Source organism: Mercenaria mercenaria, chromosome 3 (assembly GCF_021730395.1).
Source record: "Mercenaria mercenaria strain notata chromosome 3, MADL_Memer_1, whole genome shotgun sequence".
NCBI lineage: Eukaryota > Metazoa > Mollusca > Bivalvia > Venerida > Veneridae > Mercenaria > Mercenaria mercenaria.
In genome coordinates, this window is record NC_069363.1 from 38,602,533 (window position 1) to 38,627,237 (window position 24,705).

The 24,705-nt window shown below is 33.9% G+C and overlaps 1 protein-coding gene across 1 annotated transcript; it reads right to left on the bottom strand.

Moving 5' to 3' along the window:
- Positions 1-668: 668 nt before the first annotated feature.
- LOC123525029 (uncharacterized) lies at positions 669-15,428 on the bottom strand. The gene is made up of 2 exons (XM_045303701.2): positions 15,149-15,428; positions 669-2,099 (listed from the first exon to the last, which is right to left on the bottom strand). The coding sequence occupies exon 2, from the start codon at positions 2,057-2,059 to the stop codon at positions 1,328-1,330; it is 732 nt and encodes a 243-aa protein (XP_045159636.2). The 5' UTR covers positions 2,060-2,099; positions 15,149-15,428; the 3' UTR covers positions 669-1,327.
- Positions 15,429-24,705: the final 9,277 nt, after the last annotated feature.

The window sequence follows — 24,705 nt, forward strand, 5'->3', positions numbered from 1 at the left end:
AAATACACTAATTTATATTTACATAAATTTATATTTCCTTCTTTTCGTGCAGCTCGTGTTTTACGTACACTCCTTTTCAATAATAGGTTGTGCCTCATTATGTATTATAATGCAAAGGTCAACCATCGGGGTCAAGTTGCGTCCACTATATCTGTATAACTAAAGATACATGTACTAAGAAATGATAGAATATCTCAAAATTCAAGATGCTAAGTTCATACATGGCGAAACATTTATTTGGCTGGTACAGACCCATCTGCTGTTCCTGCTGTTCATATAAGGTGACTTTTACCTCCCCTCAAGTATTTATTATTTCAAAGTGTCTATACTTCATATATTATTGTTTTGAACCAAAGTACAGAGGTCTCTAGATTAGTTGATATGTTTGATAACATAAAATATGCCTTTTGATAACATACTTTAACTTCCACTGATCTGCCTCGTAGAATATTCTTTGTCCACGCATTTTGTTATTATTTGTATATCAACCATTTGTTTTCTTTTTGTCATTATGATTCGATACCATCCCGCCTTTTTAACTACTTCGACGATCTGTACAGTTTTCTTTCTTTTTCTTCGAAATTCTTCAAAGCATTTTCCTGAAATATTGCTCATTTGTTGACCTTTCCCAACATATTGAAAACAACCAATAAAATTAAGGTCATTGGGTCTGTTGTAAATTTATTGCATTCAAAAATCTGTAACACGCAAATGTAAATGTATGCCAAAATATCTTTAAAATAAGCAAAAATGTCTTTGAATCTTCATATAAAATCCAGCTTTATTGTATTGCAATTACTAAAAGAATGGTTTGACAACAGTAAAGAACCTTTGACTTAAATTGGAACAATCTTGTAGATACATGAGCTTAGAATTATAACATTCCATCATAAGTGTGATAAATATCTATATTTCTTATGTGTAAACATTTAAAACTAAGCCCTTCCTTCATTACATTCAAAATAATTCTCTACCGCTGTAGATGATATAGATACGTACATAGCAATCTTTTGAAATAAATAACAAACACTGGAATACTTGTGAAGAAAGAAAATACTTATAAATAGGTGAATTTGCTAAAACACCAAAATAAACTATGTAGTTTTCGACCAAAATTTGAAAGAAGCTTCTGTTTACAATGCTTTTTTTTGGTATAAATCGTAAGATTTGACATCTTCTTAAAAATTCTGTATCAGAACATACGACAATATATTTTTTGAAACATATTTTCCTTACATAACACGTCATTGAAATCGTCTTTAAAGAACTGCTGATCTACAACTCACTTTTAACGAAAATGCTGTTACACAGACTAGTATTACACTGTTTATAATATAAAAATGGAACGTTTTCTTTTAGCCGACTCGTTTACAATTTTCTGGTCGGCAAAAGCACTTAATGTTGAACCTCTAGATGGCAGACCTAAAGATATCGTACTTTTCTTTTGTGTGCAGAATACTTCAATGTCCCTTGAAAGCCTCATACTCTGTACCGAGTTTTCTCTAGAAAGACGCATACTATTCACAGAGAGTTCTCTTGAAAGATGTGGTGTTTTGGGAGACGTCGATCCGTTTATGTTTACTATTGGTAACACCGGCAATGCGATCTCATCGTCTTCTCGTGTCAAAGAATTTGAGTCAGGTGTCACATACAGTGTGAGCGATAATTTCTGTGCTTTTCTGTTAAGCTGTAAATTATGGAAATAAAAAGATACGCACAGAAAGAGAATAATTGTAAACGCAGCTGTTGGTCCTACCACAATTATGACGAAAGGTAACTGTTTTTCAGGGTAAGTTGGTTTCCATGGTTCTTTCCATCCTCTGGTGATGTTTACGGGGATCGACAATGTTTTATTGAGTATTTTTGTTTCGTTATACGACTTTGAAAAATTTGTCTCTTGTACATCGTAACTTTGAGACGGCATTTCAGATCCATTGAGATAATTCTCAATATAACTGTTTTCTTTATTCCATGTAGTATTGAAACCTTCACTATTATCAGTGCAGATGCATTGTTGCACAATAACCTTAAATACGGATAAAAATAATAACACTGTCATGGCGCTTGTTTTGTTTATAAAACCGTAATTGTGTATGTACCTGACAAATAAAACAGAATATTTGTTAATATCACTGCATTTCATATCCCAAATTTATTTTCTAACACTTGCCTATGAATATCATAAACATTTCTAATCCATGTTGAAAATAAAATCCAACTTGTAAAAAGGAAGTATGTTAACTTATAATTATTCAATAATTTATCAGTTAGCGTATTATATGTGCATAAGTAATATCATTCTATTGAATATTGCACCTTCTACAATTTAATGCGTTTTCTGCGTATAAACAGGTTGGCCTATATCTTACAAAATGTAAACATAATTTTCAGTGTTATTTCTATTACCATGGAACCATCTGCTATCTATTCAACTAGAGATAGCGAAGGTTTTCAAAATGAGTTTTTATGTATTTAATTCATCATTTGCTTGCAAATTGTTAACGCAAACATATGAAGATAACTTAATTGAGTATATTTCCAATACTGAAATTAAGTATCCGAATTACTTGAAATTCCTCATATGTTAAAACATCAAATATACACACATAGGTGGTTAATTAAATTTCTATTCTTCAATTAATTTAAATGAGTTAATAACATGTCCCAGGTTTTAGCTTGCTTACGCCATATCAATTCTAAAATGAATACCACTAGTTTATGATTTTAGTAGAATATATAATAGCTTAAAATGTATGCCTGTATTATTAAAAGATGAGTCGACACATGTTATTTGTCAATCAATTTACCTAGAAATGGTTTGGCCTTATACTGCAAAAACTAGTATACAATTTACTTCATTTAACCTTTGAATGCATGTTAATAACACTTTTGTAAAGAAAAACAAATAATTGACTTTCAAGTTCTCTAATGAGTTTCTTACGATTATATTTGCCACTGGTGTTTTGGGGTTAAATAAATACTGTATTTCAGGTATTTCCAATTCTTTGCCAAAAGATCTTTTTATCTGATAGTAATTCGTGAAATATTATCTTTTTTTATTAGTTCTGATTCCACTTTACAGTTGCCGTCTAGAGCTTTTCACTTTATTACGCAGGTATGCTATAAGATAATGTATTACTCCTATCAAATACGATATCTCTCCTACAGAAAAAAAGAGAAAAATAATTACATCAAACAAATCTCCCTAAAATCACTGATTGTAATGTACATTGTATTAGGTAACTATGATAAATGTCATATTGCTATTAAATGTATAAATCATTAAATTAATGAAAATTGTAGCCAAACAAATTGTGCAAATAAAGACCATAGTTATAGACAATATTTTCCATAGTTTTCAAAATTTGAAAATTTAAGACAAAGCGTAATTTTCAGCAGGCAAGTACTGATAAATGATATATGTCAACAATACATATTAGTATGCAATGGCGGCTAACGAGCAAGATCAAACTTTCTGGGTTTACTTGTTTACTTTATCAAAGTAACCAGCATGTATTATTACCCTTGGCCATGAACTTCATCCTTGGGAGGCTGATACCGTCTATCCACACCTTCGCTTCTTATGATAATCAGTTTAATTATCATCCTTAATCATGGACTTTTTCCTGGGTAGGGAGATATTTTATCAGTAATCAGACAAGCAGATCTTGCCTATGTACCAAATGGAGGAATCAGAGCTAAATTTTATTGCGAAAGCAGCGGATCGTGGAGATAGGCCTTAGCCCGGAGAAGCACATGTTAGTTTCACGATGGAGCCCCAAAGTAAAAAGAGGTCGATGCATGCTCCCAGGATTACATCTATTTCCGACTATGATAAATCTTTGAGGAAAATACAGAATAACCACAAACAGAAATGTAAACGGGTTTTTTTCTTATAGACTTATCATGTTAAGATATCGTTCGAAGCGTCGAACGTTTTTCTTTTTGTTGATGCTAGTATTGATCTTTATGTACAATTTAAATATCTAGTCAGTATAATTATCAAATAGTCAAGGCCTTCAGTTAGTTCCTCGCTTGATTTATCACGGTTCAGAGTTCAGATTCACAGGAATTGAAACATAAGGGCATAAGCCCGAGTGATTAAATGCCCGAGCATCTGAACGATAAACGACGATAAACCACAAAAAGGCCTTATTGTTTTAATTCTTACATGCTCACTGAAGAATTTTGATAAAAATTATGCTGGACTTCATTTATCCGAGTAGTAATGAACCGGGCGTCATATGGCAATCGACAAGTAACGTTATGATATTCTCTTACCTGTTCACAGATCAACCGTTGTTTATCGTACAATGCTAACAGCTTGACCTTCCTCCTTGTTTAACTGACAATCAAATCAAGCTATTTTATAAAACGTATTCATTTATTTTTCTTCTAATGTCACAAAATAATAGATTCTCGTACAACCCTTAGAAGCAAAATTTAGTGTTTTATGCAAATATCGTTATTCTATTTTCTTGACGAAAGTTATTAAAGGGTATTTACATATGTTAGGTACCTACGTGCATATCATTTAGCTTCTGGTTCTGTGACGCAGTTTTTGCGCATGCACATAAGCGCCGAAAAGATTGCCATAGAAGTTCAGCGAAAATGGTTTTTAATTTTAGTTATATGCATACCAGTAAAAGTTCAAACAAGTATCCGGAATTACGGTTGGAATAAAAGGCCTATACCGCTCTGTCATATGAAATAAATGTGGCAAATAAAAATTTGGTTTGGCGAATTTGGTTGGTTTGAATGTAAGTATGGCCATGTGTTGTCTTAAAAGAATCATTTAACACACACACTAATCTGTTTTCTGTCTTGATTTAAATATACCAGTTGTGATAAGCAGAATCTTGAATCTTTAAAAGGGTATTTGGCAGTTAATTGCATATCCTTTAGATAGCCATAATGCATTTATGCATAATTACGATTTTGGGAGTGTCACAAAATTATAGCCCAGTCAATACATTAATAGCCCAGTCAATACTTAATGATGTCGTGTGAGCATAGTTTGATTCAGTCTTTGTGCACACATGAATGCAGACCTGGCCAATCTGGACACAAATGAAAAAGATTATGAACACAAATCATACGAGACATTTTGTCAGTTCGGTAATAGTGAATTAGAAATTCAAGACACAGTCTCAACTGTTGATAAACACGCATATATATATATATATATATATATATATATATATATATATATATATATATATATGCACTAAACATACATATGTTACCGCCATTGATATTGTTTGAAATGTTTTTCTTTACTGTGATGCTTTGCTGTTCAATATGTAAGAGCCTAAGTATTGAAATAAAAGTTGAAAAGTTTAAAGGCTATGTTGTGGTTATTTTCCAATTACTTAAGAATGAAAAATAGTGTACAGTGGAGTGTTGAGGTGGCCATGTGTTGTTTTTACAGTTTTTATGCATGTGTGTGGGCTGTCACTAGAGCCATGATCGCATACTGCCATTCGAGTTAGGTGCGGGTATTTCCTTTTTTCGATTTGGTGTCAAAACTTATTTAGCAGATATTATTACATGATATATTTAGTCTTGATATATCCTACCCTCGTTGCAAATTCAGTTTCTTTTTTTCTAATTGGCCGTCTGAATGATATATATAATCTGCGTATTTTCAAAAGACAAAGTAGTATCATTTTTATATGCGAATTTTAAATATATTCAGTCAAAAATTAAAGTGTGCATGACTCTTTCGCTTGTAACTTTGTAACCAGTAGACTAATGTTTGTCAAATTTTCAACACAGGGTAAATACACTCAAAAAACCCATTCAGTTGATGTCATTTGACTTTTTCATTTTACTATTGATTAACGTAAGATCTTATGCAATATTTTTTGCATGAGAACACAATGCTTTATTCTTTTTTGCATCTTTAATGTCATATGTGTATCTAGGACGCTCGTTTTATCAAGAAAACACATAATATTCCAAAGTTTTTATGCATAACGATGCCATTCCTTAGAAAACAAGAGGGACTGTAGGTGCTATAAATGATGGCGTCTGGAACTCCCGTTCATGACGCTGCACGGCAGTTAAACTGTCATAGGAATACAATTCTACGTCTCAATGTTCTTATTCGACAAAATGGAGACTCTTCTGACAGGTCAATGTCAGTTACGCTGAGGAAAACAAGACCGTCATATGACCATTATCAATTTACGTCGTCGTTTAAAAATGGTGTCAAGTAGTACAGTTCAAGCTGGTGTCAATACGCAAACAGTAATGAAAGCCAAAACAGTTCCTTTTAGATCTAGCCGACTGTTTGTTCGAACAAGGAGCTATAAAAAATTAATTATATTTCTTTGGTTGGAAGTATCATAATCGGGTTTAATCGCATGTTACGAAGCATGTTTGACGAAGCGTTATTTACGCTGTGCACGTGCGCTGTGGGGTAAGAGTGTTTTTGGTGACCAATATAGCCTTAACTTAAGTTTTGCAGATGGTAAGATTCGTATTTACCGTAGAAGTGGGGAAAATGTTTGTTAATATCTGTCTTCTTGTATGTGACTGTCTTGGTGGTGGGAGTATCATGGAATTACAGGAGGAAGAAAAACAGCTGTGTCGTCATCAGGGGGAATTTGAATGGTCAGCGTAATGTGAATGAAGTATTGCGTCCTGTGGCAGTTCCATTTCTTCAACAACACCAATTCTTACGATAATACCATACCCAATATAGCAGCCCATACAAGGGAACTGATTAGCAGGACAAGGGGATACGTTGATGTTTTGCTATGACCCGCGTTATCCCTAGATTGCAATCCCATAGAACATATTTGGGATCTTTTGGGGAAGAATTAGAAAAAAATCACGTTTTGAACAACCTGCAAAATCTTGAAAATGCGCTCCTGTTTAAATGGAAAAGGTCCAAACGACATCATTGACATCACGTGAGTCAATGAGGTCTTTTTATTGGCATTTATACGTCGAATAGGTAGTCATACTAGATATAAGCTAGTGTTAGAAGAACAGCGTTGTCTTTTGACCCCTACCTTATAAATCACTGATAAAACAAAACATTGATGCAGACATATGGACCATAGATTAACCTTTTATTCGTTATAAAATATGCGTACTTTTCATGTATGGTTATCTAAAACCTGTGGACACTCTATTTTGACTGAGCATATTGTATGGTAGAAACAATAAACTTGATAATCTGAAAATAGCCATATAATTGTCTACTCCTCGGGTTTTAATATTTCAAGCATTTCCTACCTATTTAATTGATGTGTTGTCTCCAAGCGGTAAAGTAATATCCGTAACATGCATAATGCAATACAACGAGAAATGTACAGTCAGTATACCAATCATTTCAGGCACATGTATTTCATTACAAAGTGTGTTATTTCGTAACACTCCACCATCTTTCGCCTGTATGTAAGGATTGACAGAAATAGTTTTAACTAAGGAATGTTAAGCAAAAGAATGTAAAAGATCAAAATTTTGACATATCTCTAGTTTATCTTTATTGTTTGATTTTATGGCTTTCTTGATGCATGGAAACATGACATGTTTTGTATGATTTGCTCCATGATATGTGTAATGTAGCATTACAGACGCATTGTAGCAAAACAGAATCAGTGCAAGAGAAATGTTTTGTCGTAAATAAAATATCGGATTATGAAACGTTTGGCAGGGTATTTGAAATGAACCTAGTATAATCATAAAAACACATAAGCGATACAGTGATCTTCAGTATTTATGCTGTCGAAATTATTAGAAAGAGTTGATATGCTAAGCATGTAGTATAATCATAACATAACGTTATTATTTAAACCTAACAGAAATAGGGACACCTCAACTAAATATCTATAACGATGTTACCAACGCCTACTGCAACTTTAAGTGCAGCAAGTAACATAGGACTTCTTAATTATTACGCCGTAAATTATCCTGTTGGGTGCGATTCATAATAAGATTAACAACAAACGTTTGATGTGAACATTAACAACATTATGGTGGTTTAATCAGTTTCTGAATTTGTACCCAGAAATATGTGATCGCATTTAATTCGTAAACTGTCAACATGCCCAATTTTCTACTAGTGAGATAAATATATAAAAAGATAAAGAATTTTCATTAAAATATTAAATCAATATTCATTACTTATTTTTCGGCGACGCCGTCTAAATTCGTTTTCGAAACCTATGCCACGTGACTTCAGTTTGCAAATCAAACTACTTGATAACGTATTATAGATAATTTATCAAAATGAAAGATTTATGCAACACTCTGCCTGATTGGACGAGAGTGTCAATTTCTTTCACTCTGTTGATTGTGCTACGCTGAGTGAAATGTAGACAAAGCGTTTATCCTAAACGACGCTGTCCACAGTTTTAAAGCTAACTTTGGCTCAGTATATTTAGCAAGAATATTGATATATCTCAAAATGATAAGTAAGTTTAATAAATATGATAAAAACCTGTTCAAATACCAACATATATCAAATTAAAGAAAGAGCTGAATACGGTCTGCGTATCACATGAATAAGGGTGTGATAAGAGTCTTTTATGTAGAGAAGTGCTTTTTAAAAGATTTTCCTTCTTAAAATTGTCGTCTGTATATGAAAAGAATTCTTGCTTTTGTGACTTATTCAGATTGCATATTAAAATGAGTACTTGTTTGCTTTGATATATTTGTTATAAATTATTTAACTGATTTATTATATATGAATATTTTTCTTTAGTATGGTATGCAAATATTGAACTCAGTTGAAATCTGTTTTATTATATATATGTTATATAATGACTGAATCTCATTACTCTGAAATGAAGGTACGCTGCATACAGTTTATCTATGTGATATGACTACGGTCAAACTTTGCTTATGAAACAGAAATATTGAAATAATAACAATTGTATGTTTTGCTTGACCTTCAGTTTTTTATAGGTGTGACGTCATTGTCCAAAGATTCATGAATTGTTTAGGCCCGCAGCCAACTTTGTTCAGCTGGGACATTTAACCCCTTTTAGGTGCTGCTAGAGCTAAAACTAGAAATGCCTTTATACAGCGTCTCATGAACAGCTTGGTGGATCTTTGTCATACTTGGTCTGGAGCATCATTATAAGGTCCTCTTCCAAATTTATTTATATAGGAACTTGGGCCCTATTAGGGACCACTATAGCTAAAAGTAGATATGCCTTTCTTCGCATTAACCACTAAAATGTAATGGATTTTTATCAAACTCGATGTGTAACAATATCGTAAGGTGTCCTGCTATTTTGTTACAAATGGGGATAGGGACCAATTTAGCTAAAAATATAAACTCGATTAATGACCTCTCTTCATGAATCTTCATCAAACTACTGCTGTAATTATTCGTCTAAGGATAAACGAAACAAAATTGCAACACTACGAAACCTTTGCGAAAAATTAAAAGAGAACCATTTAAATTGTTAAAGTGCGGTGTTTAGTTTTGCAATTTGAAAAATGTTAGATGAAAGATGAATGTTAGATGAAAAATTCATAAACTTCTTTCCTTATTACAATTCGCCGACCATCATTTTTAAAGATATTTCTTGTTTGCTTTAAATTGCTGAGCTGAACTATCGATTAGATCCAAAGAAATTCTCGTTATCTAAATAAGACGGCAGATGGTTCGAGGCCAAATTACAGGAATTCCTAAACAGCATAAACTTTTATTGAATCGATGGGTTGTTTATTTAAGGTAGTGTATGATGAGCACCATTATGAACGCAACGCAAATAACAAATTATACCGTTAGTAAAAAACAGGTTTGAATAAAAGGAAACAGATTCTTAGTACTAGTGGTTGAGCATTTACGAAAAAATTCAACTTTGTAAAAAATATTAAAGCAAAATATAGAAGTTACTCAAGAAATAATTTACAGCAAAACCTTATCTTAACACTATTTATACACGATGGGCGGTTATATGTCGGGTCGGGTAATAATTTCACGAGGGCGCACGGTGTTGCTATAAATCATTTCGATTTAGATCAAATACGACAGAAATGTTTCTCCTCGCATGTATGGTATCAAATGGTAGGTTGTCACGCTCCTTTGTTTATACACGCCGTGATCGGAAATGGTAATACGTCCATTAGGGCGTAAATTATTCTGCACTGTGAGTGAATAACCAACTTAAACAGTTTTTTAAAGTAAAATATTTGATCAAATATGAAAGCGCTATTTGTCGACGCATACACGGTGCTAAATATTACGTGGACACGAGTCAACAGAATTAGTTTTATGTGCGCAAAATAAGCACATAACATACGTGCATATTTATTTAAGAAATAATTTATAGCAAAACCGTGTTTAAACACTATTTATACACGATGGGCTGTTAAACGTCGGGCGTAATAATTTCACGTAGGCGCAGCCTTGGTGAAATTACTTCTTACGACGTATAACCGCCGGTTACAAGTTAGCCGCGCATTATGTCATCTTACAGGTTAACATGCACTATATAGGAGAATGGCGAGAAAAGAACTGGTGGTTGCATAGTGGCGGGTCCAAAAAGTTCTCAGGTTTATTTTCATTTTACCCTATAGAGCTCTTTCCTTTACCTTGATTGCAATTTTGCTGAAATCACATGACAGGTCTATACTTCACATTTAGGTCTCACTGGATAAGAGCAACATTAATATACCAGCGATAATCGACATTCATTGTCCATACTTTCCTTAGAATTAATAAAAAGTTGTTTTACTCCGGCGGATCATGTGACATGGTTGTATATGTATATGAAGCATGGTAATTGTGGAAACATCTGTGATATCAAATCTGGGACGCAATAGTATGTATCCTTTCCGCACCCGTAACGTAATAAAACCGTATTAGCGTCTGATGGCCCTTTCACGCTTCCGTAGAATCAACATTTATTACACGAAATTCATTTTGAAATTATTTCTATGTCTAGGTCTGCAGCTCTCAAATACGAAAATATCTTACATCCGAGACATATACTGACACTTTCAGACAACATCAAAAAAGGACCTTTTGAAGGATTTGACGAAGTTCCAAAAAATACCCTTGCTCCGTTACGGACCCTGTGGGATTTGTGTTTATTCTGAGTTCAAATATGTTTTCGTAGATGAAAAGCATACATGTCATGCTAAAGCCTATGTATTTTCAAATTGTTAGAAAGTGCTGAAAATTGACTCCCCATTAGCAAAAATTAAAGTACACGACGGGGTGACCCCATAGCGTGACCCCTGACTATCGACCAATGCAAATGCGAATTTCGTTTTCAAGTTTGGCCTATTTACTTTCATTTTCTTTACTTCCGGGAATAGCTGAAGGTCGAGTGACGTCATTTTCTGTGTTGTCAAAAACATACCTATGTCTGGCGATATTGCATGAAATTGTGCACGGTGTTCTAAGGATATAAGCGATTATTTCATTTTGCAAATGCGATTAAGATACGATTAAGTACACAGAGAACATAGGTGTCACAGGAGGTACAGACAATTACATGCACAGATACTTACAATTTTGCCTGTTTATGTAGTGTGGTCTGTACCAAAACAAAATGTTAAGTTAATAAATGCATGTTTGCTTCCTCGTAAATACCCCTCGAGAATGCGGGTTTTATGCAAGAATTCTGGTTATCTCATCAGAATAGCATTAGTCAATTGCACTTCCGATTTTTGCATATCAGTAGACTACAACTATATCAAAAGCCAAGCATTCAGATGTTATTATTCCACAACATAGTCAATGATGCTATCATAGATGCTAAATCATAAACTTATCATGTGCTGTTCTTCAATGAAATGTAATAGAAAAATATACAATATTAAATCATTGAATAAGCTTGTATTAATTTCAAAATTCTGTTTAATGATCCGCATAGTTCAATTCACATGATATTTTACTATATAGATCTACATGTACATAGATACCAAGGTCATTATAAAATAACTGAAACTGAGACAATAAAAGCTAATAGCCATGATTGCATTGTCATAGCTAAACGACAAGTTTCCGGAAATAGATTACATGCTTACAGTTCGTTGCAAAATATTTGTTCCGCATAAGAATGGCACACCTTCAGATTAGCTTTTTAAATAGATGATATGTGTTAGTTTTAGTGTGAGATCGAAATATATTTCACCGAATGAACACTATAATGCAATATTTTCACGAGTGGCACAGCCACGAGTGAAGATGTAAATTATGGTGTTTACGAGTGAATACATTTCGATCTTACATTGAAACAAACACATTTTCTATTTATTTTATGCATCTTTAATGGTTTTAACCAAATTATATCTCGTTTGTCCGCGCAACGTCACGTGCATCGCATCATGACGTCATAATGTCGTGACGTCAGGATTTCTTTGTAGATAGTTCTATTACGTTTCCTGATTTCTTTTACATTTTATTATGATAGAATGTAAATATTTATGATCCTGGTATTATTTTTTTACAGCTAGACTGTACTGAGGAATATTTTGCAAGGAATTTTCTGTCATTTATAATTCATATTATTTCGCAGTCAGGTGTGACAAATAACAATATAAATTTTATTTCACTGATAAATTTCAGTATTTTACTGAAGAGCATAAAACAAAGTGTTGTACCTCTATCTCTTTCTTATTCCTAATTTTGTGTTTATCAATATGTGCTGGTCTAATGTCCGATTATAATCTTCATTATAAGATAAAACTGGAACGTTTTCTTTTAGCTGACTGACTCACAATTTCTTGGTCAGCGAGTGCACTTAATATCGAACCTTTAGATGGCAAACCTAAAGATATTGTGCCTTTCTTTGGTGTACAGAAAAGGTCATTGTCCATAGAAAGCTTCATACTTTGAGTGGAATTTTCTCTAGTTAGATTCAGACCCTGTGCAGAATGCTGTCTGGACAAGCGCATACTCTTGGTGTCTCTTGTAAGACTTGATGTATTGGGAGACGTCGTTCCGTTTGCCTTTAGGCCTACTGTTGGTAGCACCGGCAATGTGATCTCATCATCTTCGCGTGTCAATGAAATTGTGTCAGGTGTCACATTCTCAGGTGTCACATACAGTGTGAGTGATAATTTTTGCGCATTTTTGTTTAACTGTAGATTGTGGAAATAAAAAGATAAACACAGAAAGAGTATGATTGTAAATGCAGCAGTTGGTCCTACCACAATTATGACAAAGGGTAACTCTTTATCACGTCCGTTTGGTTTCCATGTTATATGCTCACCACTAGTGATATTTTCATGGATCGTCAATGTTTTGTTAATTGTCCGTGATTCGTTCTGAGATTTTTTAACAATATTTTCGTTACTTTTTAACTGCATTTTTGATCCAACGTAATAATTTACCGTAGAACTGTTTTCAGTATTCCATGTAGTATATATACCTTCATAGTTATCAGTACAGATACATTGTTGCACAATCACTTGGACTGTGAAGGAAAATAGTAACTCCGTCATAGTGCATCTTTTTGTTAAGAAACCCATTATGTAGCCTTATAAGTTAGAATTATTTTTTTCATACTTTTTCTACATTTATTGATGTATCTAACACTTTCCCAAGAATATAATAAACATTGTAATATATGTTGAATACAATGTCCTTTCTTTCAAGAAGAATCAATTGAAATTACTACATTGCATTTCTGAACATGTTAGCACAAGCATGAGCACAAGTAATAATGTTTTATTGAATGCGTTTTTCTGCAGATCAACGTGCTGGCTTATGTCTAACATAATGTAAACATGACTTTCTGTATTATTCTCATTACCTCGAATTCATCTGTTGAGGGTTTACACAATGCATTTTATGGCTTTAATTAACACCTTTGATGTAAATTGGCAAGAGAGAGGTAAGAAATAAAGATAAGTTAATCAAATTTATTTCGAATGCTGAAATAAAAGTGTAAAACGTATCAAAATTAATTGAAATTTCGCAGATGCCAAAATGTTACATTACGTAGAATTTTGAAGCAATGTGGTATCATGCATTTTCGTATTTTGATAGCCTTAACTGAAGAATAGATAAAGCAAATCAGGTAATTCTATGTTCTGTGCCACCTTTTAATACGGATTCTAATTACCACACACTATTAACGCCAAGACAAGTTTAATTCCAATTATGATCGGGCATTCAAATTAATCCCAACCTTTTGTATGAACATTCTCCGGAGACATACTAATGTTTGTCCAATGCAGTATGCTTTTGGAAATACAGAGCCACAATAGAAAAACAGCATTCTCACTTTCTATAACTATATTTCTTTTACCAATTTAACTGTTTATCACTGGAATTATTTCTGTTCTACATACTCAGTGAGTTACAACTGGTACTTTGTAAGCAATATGACATACTGCAGGCAATAGAAAACTAGTTTCATCTTCCAATATCTCAAACCCTGCATACCGTTTGCATTTTTGCAAGATACCTTTGGCAAATCATTCAAAAGGTCATATTTTTAGAGTTTAACTGTCAAACTTTAATATTTCATTGCATATTTCAAATTCTTTGCCAGCTGTTTCTTTATCTTAGGACATAATATTTCTTTGTTATTAGTTCTATTGTCATTTTACAGTTGTAGTCTGGAACTATTTACGATATTGCGTAGGTAGCTGCCAATGTAATATATTACACATATCAAGGACAATATCTCAGCCACGGAAAAAGAAAAACGGAAAAACTAATCCTACAAATTGCAGATTGTGTTGTATTTCGTAACTAAATGAAATATTGTTGTGAATTGTGATGTAATGGCATAAATATGTATTTAATATAGTGCTATGAAATGGAATGTATAACGTAATAGCAAAAAGCTTGGAATGCACAAAACAACAATAATTATTGCTGTTTTCAAGGTTCACTTATATGTAGGAGACTTGATAGTTTGAAACTATAGCGTATATAAAACTGTACCCAAAAACGTTTTACTTTTTTATCAAACGATAAGGGACACGGATCAGTCTATAAGTGGACAGTACATAACAAATGCTTTAAGTAGTTAAAGGTGATCTGATACGTTCGAGGAAGTCTTACTCGCTAAAATCTCCATTTGCATTTAAGTATGTATTGTTACGTCTAATGGTAACAATTTCTTGTTACTTGAAATACTTAAGGTAACAGAAATTCAATCCAGCAACTTTTAACAATATAAAAAGTTACTTTTAAGATTTATAATTCAAATACCTAAAATATTAATTAGCCGTAAAGTCCAGTTCTTACACGCAAGAATAGTTCAAATCCTGTCCTTGTCAAATTTAAATCCAATCAGTACTTATTCCAAATATATCACAATGACTCTAAACTGAATTTACTATATCCAAAGAATATAAAAACATTTCATTAAATAGATTTTTTTTAAATCCATAATGTTAATGTATATCCATCAAATGTGAAATGTCCAAACTGGTTATTCTTAGCTAAAAAGGATTAATTTTTTCAATAATATCTTACTTAGGTTCTCCCCTGTCCTCAGACAGCTTTCTATTTAAAGAGTTATACTTTCATATATCACTAAGAATAAAAGAAGATTTTGGAAAAATCCAGAATAACCAATACTTTAAAATTATGTAACACCCTGTTGACGGAACCTTCTAGAAAACCACGGAATTTAAATAACATTTTGACATATATGATATCTTAAAAATAGAACAGGCTTTACGGTAAACAATGTCTCATCAATATAAAAATTAAAATGATGACATGTACGTACCAGTATGTCAACTAAAACGCATTTAGAATGTCTTTTAAATCTCTAAACAAAAGGAACAAATCTACTTATTGTGCCTATGGTAAAGAGCTAAATATCACCAAATGTAAACAATGTATTATCATCATAATTAACGGCCAAGAATAACCGCTTATACCAAACAATTTTACTTCATCTCGTGTACTGTTCTCTGCCTCAAAGACATATGTCGCAGATAGGCTTACAAAATACTTTTAACCATTTTATTTTTTATGTGCAGCTACAGAGGGTTATAACTCCCTTAAAAACATGTCAGAAAAAACAAAACAAATTAGTTTACTATGTGGCAGGGTCCTAGAGAGCAAGACATAGTTTATCAAAGAAAATAAAATGTTTTTCTTTCTATTTGTTGTTATACCTGGTTGAAAGCCGTGTTAATCATTTTTGATGAGTAAGCCATCTGGAAAAATATATGAGCCATGACATGGGAAAACCAACATAGTGGGTATGCGACCAGCATGGATCCAGACCAGTCTGCGCATCCGCGCAGTCTGGTCAGGATCCATGCTGTTCGCTAATAGTTTCTCCAATTCCAATAGGCTTTAAAAGCGAACAGCATGGAGCCTGACCAGACTGCGCGGATGCGCAGGCTGGTCTGGATCCATGCTGGTCGCATACCCACTATGTTGGTTTTCTCATGGCACGGCTCATATAATGTTAAGTAAAGATGGGAAACGTAAAGACATTCGAGCAATTTTATTTTGAAGGATATGAATCTTACATGTTAACATTTACCTTATTCCGCAAATCCTGACCCATATCCAGGTTTTCTGTTGAAAATATCTCGTTAAAATGATATTTCCTTCTGATATACAGGTGTATACCAATCGAGTTTTTGAGCGCAAAAAGTAAATAAGAAATGAAATGCACTTGAAAATATCTTAAGATCTATGTATTTATCTGCTATTTGAAATACTCCGTTCTAAAATATTGTTGACTTTTGTAGGTTTTTGATCGGCATGTAATTCTATCAAAATACAATTTCATTGGCATTAATCAAGGGAAATGCCGGGATGTTTAGTCAGCAATTTGCAGTGAATTTTTAAAATTAAAGATTTAGTCTTGGAGCAATGAATATAATGCAGTCAAAACAACAAACTAATTTCTATGCTGAGCTGTTATTAGTGTGCAGAAGTTGATACCTGTTTCATCGCGTAAAAAGTTCTGCTAATTACAGTTTCAAGATATATAAGTCACAAGAATGACCAAGCACTATGGACGGATTTAGTGCAGAGAGTTAAAGTGTGTTTATCACTTTATCATATCATACTCCCCGGAGGGCGAATGATATATGTCGCCGCTTCGTCCATCCGTACGTGCGTCTCGCATTTTGTGTTCTGAATATTTCTCAGCATTTACTGTCTTGAGTTAAGCGAAACTGCAAAGGAAGTTTCACTCTCCAGTGGAAATACGCAAGTTATCCTAGTGTTCCGGTCGGATAATTTTTCACCGACTTATTGCCCTTCGATTATCTGACATTAGTATATACTATAACACCAATACTTGTCCGGAGTATTTCTCTGCAACAACTGGATGGAAATCCGGGATACTTCATTGGAAGCGTCACTCTTAAGAGAATATACGTATATCAGCTTTATCTTTCGGTCTAATAATTTTTCACTGAGTTATTGCCCTTTGATTATTCAACATAGTGTTCTATAGCACCATTTCTTGTCCGGAGTTTTTCTCAGAAGCCACTGACTGGATTTCATTGGACATTTATAGGAAGCTTCACTCTAAAGAGAAGATGCACATATTATCTTCATGCTGATATGATTTCTCACTAAGATATTGTCCATTGACTATTCGACGTAAGTAAACTCTAAAGCGCCATCCTTGTCCGGAGTATTTCTCAGCAACACCTGGTTGATATTTAGTGAAATGTCATAGGAAGCTTCACTCCCAAAAGGAGATGCGCATACCTTTTCTCAACAACTACTCGCTAGAGTTCTAAGAAACTTATCCGGAATCTTCACTACTAGGACGAAGTATTATGGGTTCCGTGTGTGTGCTAAAATACAGTAATCGTGCTTCAAGGAGCATCCATGGGTTCGTCCGATATTTTCTTTTACGATAAGACTAACATCCCGTGATAGTATTACAAAACATACGCACACATATGTGTAATAGTGTAATATATTCATTCTTCAAAACATAGTCACACATTTTCCCTCCAAGCATTTCTCATATAAGCATTTAATTTTGTACTTTTGCTTGTGAATCACATAACGTTTTGCTAACAATTTCTTGTCTAAACTGGCTTTAAAAACGTACCATTTACTTGTGGAACTTAATAACTTCTGAGCCTACTACCTGTTCTCCAATTTAAGTGTCTAGTATGGTAAACCCGTCAACCTGAGTTGCTCAGATTCATTTGTCTGAAATGCCTTTTTTAATGTATAGTTTTGCCTTATTGAATTTTCCACATTTCTCTAAGACGGTCCCGAACCCCACCTCTTCTTTTACTCGAATTACACAGACGAGTAGTGCGTATGCGTACATTTTAACCTTATTTGCTAAGATTTTTTGGCAGAGATGGCGTAAATGCCCCATTTTTATCTTGTATCAATTCAAAAGGACCCTGGACCCCCATCTCTATTTGTACTCAAGTTATGCAGGCGGGTAATGTGTACATTTCAACCTGATACTCTTAAATTCTTCGGAGATGTCTTAAAATGCACCATTTGTCTTTTATTATTTCAAAATTTCTTAGGGAGGACCAGTGAAATCCTATCATTATCTGTATTCCAATTATGCAGGCGACTAGTGCAAAACTTTTTACCTTATTTGCTCAGATTTATTTTCGAAGGTTGGTTAAAATGCACAGCTTTGTCTAGTATAATTTCAAAATTTCTTTGGGAGGACCCCGAACTGAACCCTCTACGTGTACTCCGATTATGCAGGCGAGAAGTGTGTACATTTTACTCTGATGTGCTCAGATTTTTGTATAAAATCGCTTGAAACTAACAGCGTTGTATTGTATAGTGTCAAAACTTTTTAAGGAGAACAGCCCCCGATCTTAACTTAGCTCCAGTATTGCAGACGAGTTGTGTGTACATTTCAAAACTGTTTTGTTCAGATTTTTTATCTGAAATAACTTAAAAATAACTTAAAATACACCATTTTGTCTTGCAGAATTTCAAAAAAATTCGCAGGATGGGCCCCTGTACCCCTACCTTAACATATGCCACAACTCCATGTGCTTTTTATAGTTGAAGAAAAATGTTCAAATTAATTGTTGACATGTAAAATTGTAGTTTGTACCTTATATGCAACACTCTATAGCGTAGTCACACCCGTGATCGTATAGTTACTAACAACAAGTTCAGTTACAAGGTTTACTACAACTTTTATTCTTACTTCATGTTCACTCAGATACAAACAAAACAGAAACAATGATTACGAATCTAAGAACACAACTTTTTATAGCACATATATCTTGGGGCCTCACAATTAAATCTCGGCCAAAGGACTTACAGTAAAACATCTTTGATTGGCATTTAAGTTATAATTTCTATCTAATTTGGTGGCATGGCGGATATTACACATCACGCACTAGTTAGAATATTGATTAAATAGACATCATATATATCACGTCTGAATTAAAATATTATTAAAGTTATAAATTATGAATTTAAACGAACGTGATAAAGCTTGGAGAATATAAGACAAATGTTAATAAGGAACGTGATGTAGCACTAACATAACATCTGTTGTTTACAACTTTGCAAATAGAATTCGTGATCCGGCAAATTGGTTACATGTATAACTTCAAGACAAAATTAAAATATATATGTAATACATGTATACGATTTGAATGGACTTCAAAAGTAAACAAAATCAATTACAAAACAATAATTCATAAACACATGATAATACAAATATGTAACTATGTTATAACTCTTTACCGAAAGAATTCTGCTTCGGTAATTTTTTCAGGGCTGGTTACGGCACTGGGTAAAGAAAAGTAAAAAAATATTTAGATTGATCATTTGAAGGCTTCCTAAGTTCATCCAACAAGATTAAAACATGTTTTATTGTCTAATTTGCCAAAGTTTTTTTGTTGGGTAGGGGGTGTGTAAAATATATTTCTATACGGAAGTGCCATACTATACATTTTTAGCTCACCTGAGCCTAAGGCTCATAGTGAGCTTTTCTGACCGCTCAATGTCCGTCGTTTGTCGTCAGTCGTCCGTCGTGGATCGTCCGTCCGTCAACAATTTCTAAAAAAATATTCTTCTTTAAAACCACTGGAAAAATTTACACTAAACTTCACAGGAATAATCCTTGTGTAGTCCCCTTTCAAAATTATTCAAAGAATTGAATTCTACACAGAACTCTGGTTGCTATGGCAACACAAAGGAAAAACGTAAAAAGTCTTCTTGTCCAAAACCGCAAGGCGTAGAGCCTCGATATTTGGCATGTAACATCATCTAATGGTTCTCTATGAAATTTTTTCAAATTAAGCCACTGGGGTGAAAACTGGCCCCGCCCCAGGGGTCCCAAGTTTTACATTGACTTTTATAGGAAAAAAAGTTTAAAAATTTTCTTGTCTGAAACCACAAGACCTAGGGCTTTGATGTTTTGTATGTAGCATTGCCTTGTGGTTGTCTACCAAGATTATTACCCTGGGGTGGAAAGAAGCCCCGCCCCGGGGGTCCCAAGTTTTATATACTTTTATATAAGTTTTATAGACTTATATAGGATTTTTAAAAAAAAATCTTCTTGTCTGAAACTGCAAGGCATAGGCTTTTGATATTTGGTATGTTGCATTGCCTAGTGCTCCTCTATCAAGGTTATTCAAATTATGTCCCTAGGGTGAACAGAGGCCCTGCGCTGGGGGTCCCAATTTTTACATAGACTAACATAGGAAAAAACTTTTAAAAAATTCTTGTCTAGGCCTTTGATGTTTGGAATGGAGCATTGCCTAGTGGTTCTCTAACAAGATTGTTAAAATTATGCCCCTAGGGTGAAAAGAGTCCCTCTCCCGGGGGCCACTTGTTATATGAGTTATATAGGAAAAATACTTAAAAAATTATCTGATCATATTTCCTAGACTGTTTAATTATAATTACCTGATGACCCCAAGTAATTAGGGGTCACTTGACTGTGACATTGACCTACTGACCTACTTTTTTGTTTTTTAAGATACAGCCTTGAAATCTGGATGACATATACAGTTTTGCACACCGATCTTAAAACTGACTTTGACTGTCAGTGACCATGAATGTGACCTATTGACCTACTTATTTAAAATTTTAGCATCAGTTTGACATTTGAAATGTGTAGCTCATATTACTCAGGTGAGTGATCCAGGGTTATCATGACCCTCTTGTTAAGAAGATTATATATTACATCGTCGATTGCCTTTCTAATTTATTTATCACCATGTATAAAGGAACCATACTGAGAATATATCTGAATCCTACTGTTACTATGACATGGTTGCCCTCTGTCAAAACCCAGGCATTTAACTAAGTTCAAAATTCAAATGTAAAGAATCCCAGAAGAAATCTGACTGAACAATTTTCTTTCGTTTTCGTTTATATTCTCCTTTACAACTGATCTGAATGATTCTGAACCAAAATATTGCAGTTATGAATGTGTTGATTATGATGTAAAGCTCGCTTGTCTTGATAATTTTTGAACAGCTTCAGTGAAAAGTATGTGAAGCAGATTGACAAGCAACAGTTATATGCCCATATGCATGTTTTTGTTATTGTGGCCATTTGAAAGCAAACAACGAATCCTGACTGAAACTGGAATTAAATCAGCGGATCCGTAAATAGTATGCGCATTTTTTCTGGCCGAGCCGCTGTGTATTTCAGAACATTTGCATTGGCTTTGTCAGTGCGAATAGTAATTCATGTTTTGTCGTATTCATCAGTTGTAGGAAAAAAATACTTACTTCATTTTCTTTCACCTTTGATAACTGAGTTAAACATTCCTTCCTCGCAGTTAATCTTTATGTATTGGCTTACACATTTAAATCTTGAACTTTAAAACTATCAAAAACCCTAATTTGAAAAACATGTACCAGGCATTTAGTTTTCACTGGTAAAGTGGAATCTATCTTAATTTATAAATAATTAGATTCTGATATCTTTTTATATCATAAACTCATATCATAAAACACTTTATTCAAATTGAATAATTTCATAACTGACCGGCTTTTATTGTCGTACGGCTACGTGCACTTGTGAATTTTTTTTTTATTTTAGATTCAGGCACATGTGATGTAAAAATTCAGAAGAAAGCACTTTAACAGATCTAGAGGTAAGCATTTATGAAACATCTGTAATACCGAAACATGCCATTAAAAACCATTGAAATTTATAAACATGCTTTGTGTGTGTATAATTGTGTTTGTTTATCATCGCCGCCGGCAAACCATGTGGGCGAGCATTCGTCTCATATTTGTAGACTATCACGTAGTCATGCTTCTCATCGTATCTGCGCAGTTAACGACCAATCTCACGGCACATTAGTTGAGACCGACTTTTAATGAGTCCTGTAAGTTCGTTGGTCTCGTTTTACGTCGTTCTGCTAGCTAAAGTAAATTACACCGCCATTATTGTAGATCTTAATTTTATGTGCTAAACAAAAGGGTCTAGTCGACTGGTATGCTAATCGTCGATGTGATCCCAGTGTTGTTAATCGCTCTCGGCAACTGTCTTATTCAGAGTGTTGGTCCCTGAAGGTCCTCATCCCGTCGTCAGCAATCGTGCAGAGACTGATAATCTGTTTCCGTTATGCCACAAATTCATAACTGTAAATTGAGCCGCGACTGCTTATTAAAACATAGATTATTCCTGATTTTAGGGTTATAGGGTTTATTTGATTGTATTAGTAAACGAAATACTCATGTATCGTTAACACTGCGTTATCTTTTTGAATCGTTTAATAGCTCAGTCGATTAGTACGCAATGATAAAACATGCACGAATTACGTCGGTCAATGGTTCGAATCAATCTAGGATTTTGTAAAAATCATTGTTTAATGCAAATATACTGATCGTGCAACACGTATCTTTTGCAGAAAATTGCAAAAAATCCCATGCCCATGCCCATTTAGAAAAGAATGTCTTTAACAAGGTACAAGTGTGCTGGTGACTGAAGAGAAATGATAAAGTATACTTAATCATTTTGCACAGAAGAGAAGGGCGGACTATGGGCCATATTCATAGTCGTCACTCAAACTCACACTTGACTCAAACTTGGGTAAGTATCACTCAAGTGGGCCTCGAGTAGACCTTGCGGGAGTGTGAGTGGAGTTCGAATGTCATATTCATAAATCCCACTCAGTCTTAACTTTCGGAAGGGCAACTCAAGTATTGGTTTCATTGTACACAATATATTAATAGGATTATAACGGCATGTATGACAATAACATCAAAGGTATGCAAAAGTGTTGATCCTTATTTTTGCAGATCTATTTGCCAAGTTGGAAGTTGTCGTTTTATTGCCTGTCTGAATATTTGTCCGCCCGTCCATTTGTTATATGTAACGTCCATCCGTCTACTCATCTGTATTATTATTATTATATATATTAGTATTATTATTAGTAGAATGAAATTTATACTTTTTTTCGCTGAAATTGAATTTTTTATTACAACTGAATAATACTCGTGCCTTTAATTGTTGGTGTTTTCCGAAAGCCAGTCCGCGTAAATTACAATTATTACAAATATATCATTTGTGAAATACATGTTTTCGAATGAGATTTGGTTAATATTGTTTTTTTTAATGACACATTAAATCGGAGGGAATGTTTATATTTTTCAGTATGAATTTTCCGATATCTAGGCTTGTTAAATGTAAATATTTGTTACTAGGACGTGTGTTTCTGGGATTGACTGATGCGCCCCATTAGCCTATGTTTCGTAGATCTATATTTAATTTGCCTGTATCTATTTTTAAATAGTTTGCATCAATTACTGTCTATTAATTTTTTGTTGTTGCATTCTCATCGTCCTCTATAAAATGTATTAAAAAGAAAAATTAATACTTTCACAAATATGTACCTTCGCCTTAAATACATACACGACACTATTGCCATACCATCAAATGAATTAAAGATTCATCATCTAAACTTGCATTTTGATATTTGAGAAACACTCAAGTGTCCCCAAGACCTCCCTCAGCAATCACTCACTCTCGGGAGTTGACTCGACTGCCACTCATCTTTATGAATACAAATAGAATCTTTCCTGAGTAAAGGCGTGACCGTTAGACAATCTATTTGAGTGCACTCAATGTGTGGAGTTGGAGAAAGGTCTATGAATATAGCCCTATGAATGCTTAAGCTCAGCTTCTTATCAAATATATTAGTAGATAAATTAAATCGGAATAAAAATGTACAAGGCGTTGTTTATTGTCTGATTTATCACGGTCCAGGCAGGGCACAAACAGAATATAATATATTCTAAATATAGTATTAGGTTCTGATTCAACAACAGAATGATTTTACATACATATCCATAAGTTAATTATTTGTTCAGTTAACCCGCATTATGCTTCAGTCTTTAAAATATACTCGTAGATGATACACTTGTGTTGTTTAGTTTAAATCCCTACATTTGTAGAGAATCACAGAAAGTATTATAACCAACGAAACCAAATAATATAACACTAAAAAGACTGATTAGGAAACAATGCCAAAATAATGATAATAAAAATCAATAATTCAACTGTTACTGTTTACATCCTGGACACTGTACTTGCGCTTGATACATCTTAGGATCCGGTTTTACAAAACTTACTGATTGCTATCTATGACAAACATAAGTAAGACCAATATCCGTTCTTATATGACAAAGATGATATGAGCCGTGCCATGGGAAAACCAACATAGTGGGTTTGCGACCAGCATGGATCCAGACCAGCCTGCGCATCCGCGCAGTCTGGTCAGGCTCCATGCTGTTCGCTTTTAAAGCCTATTGGAATTGGAGAAACTGTTAGCGAACAGCATGGAGCCTGACCAGACTGCGCGGATG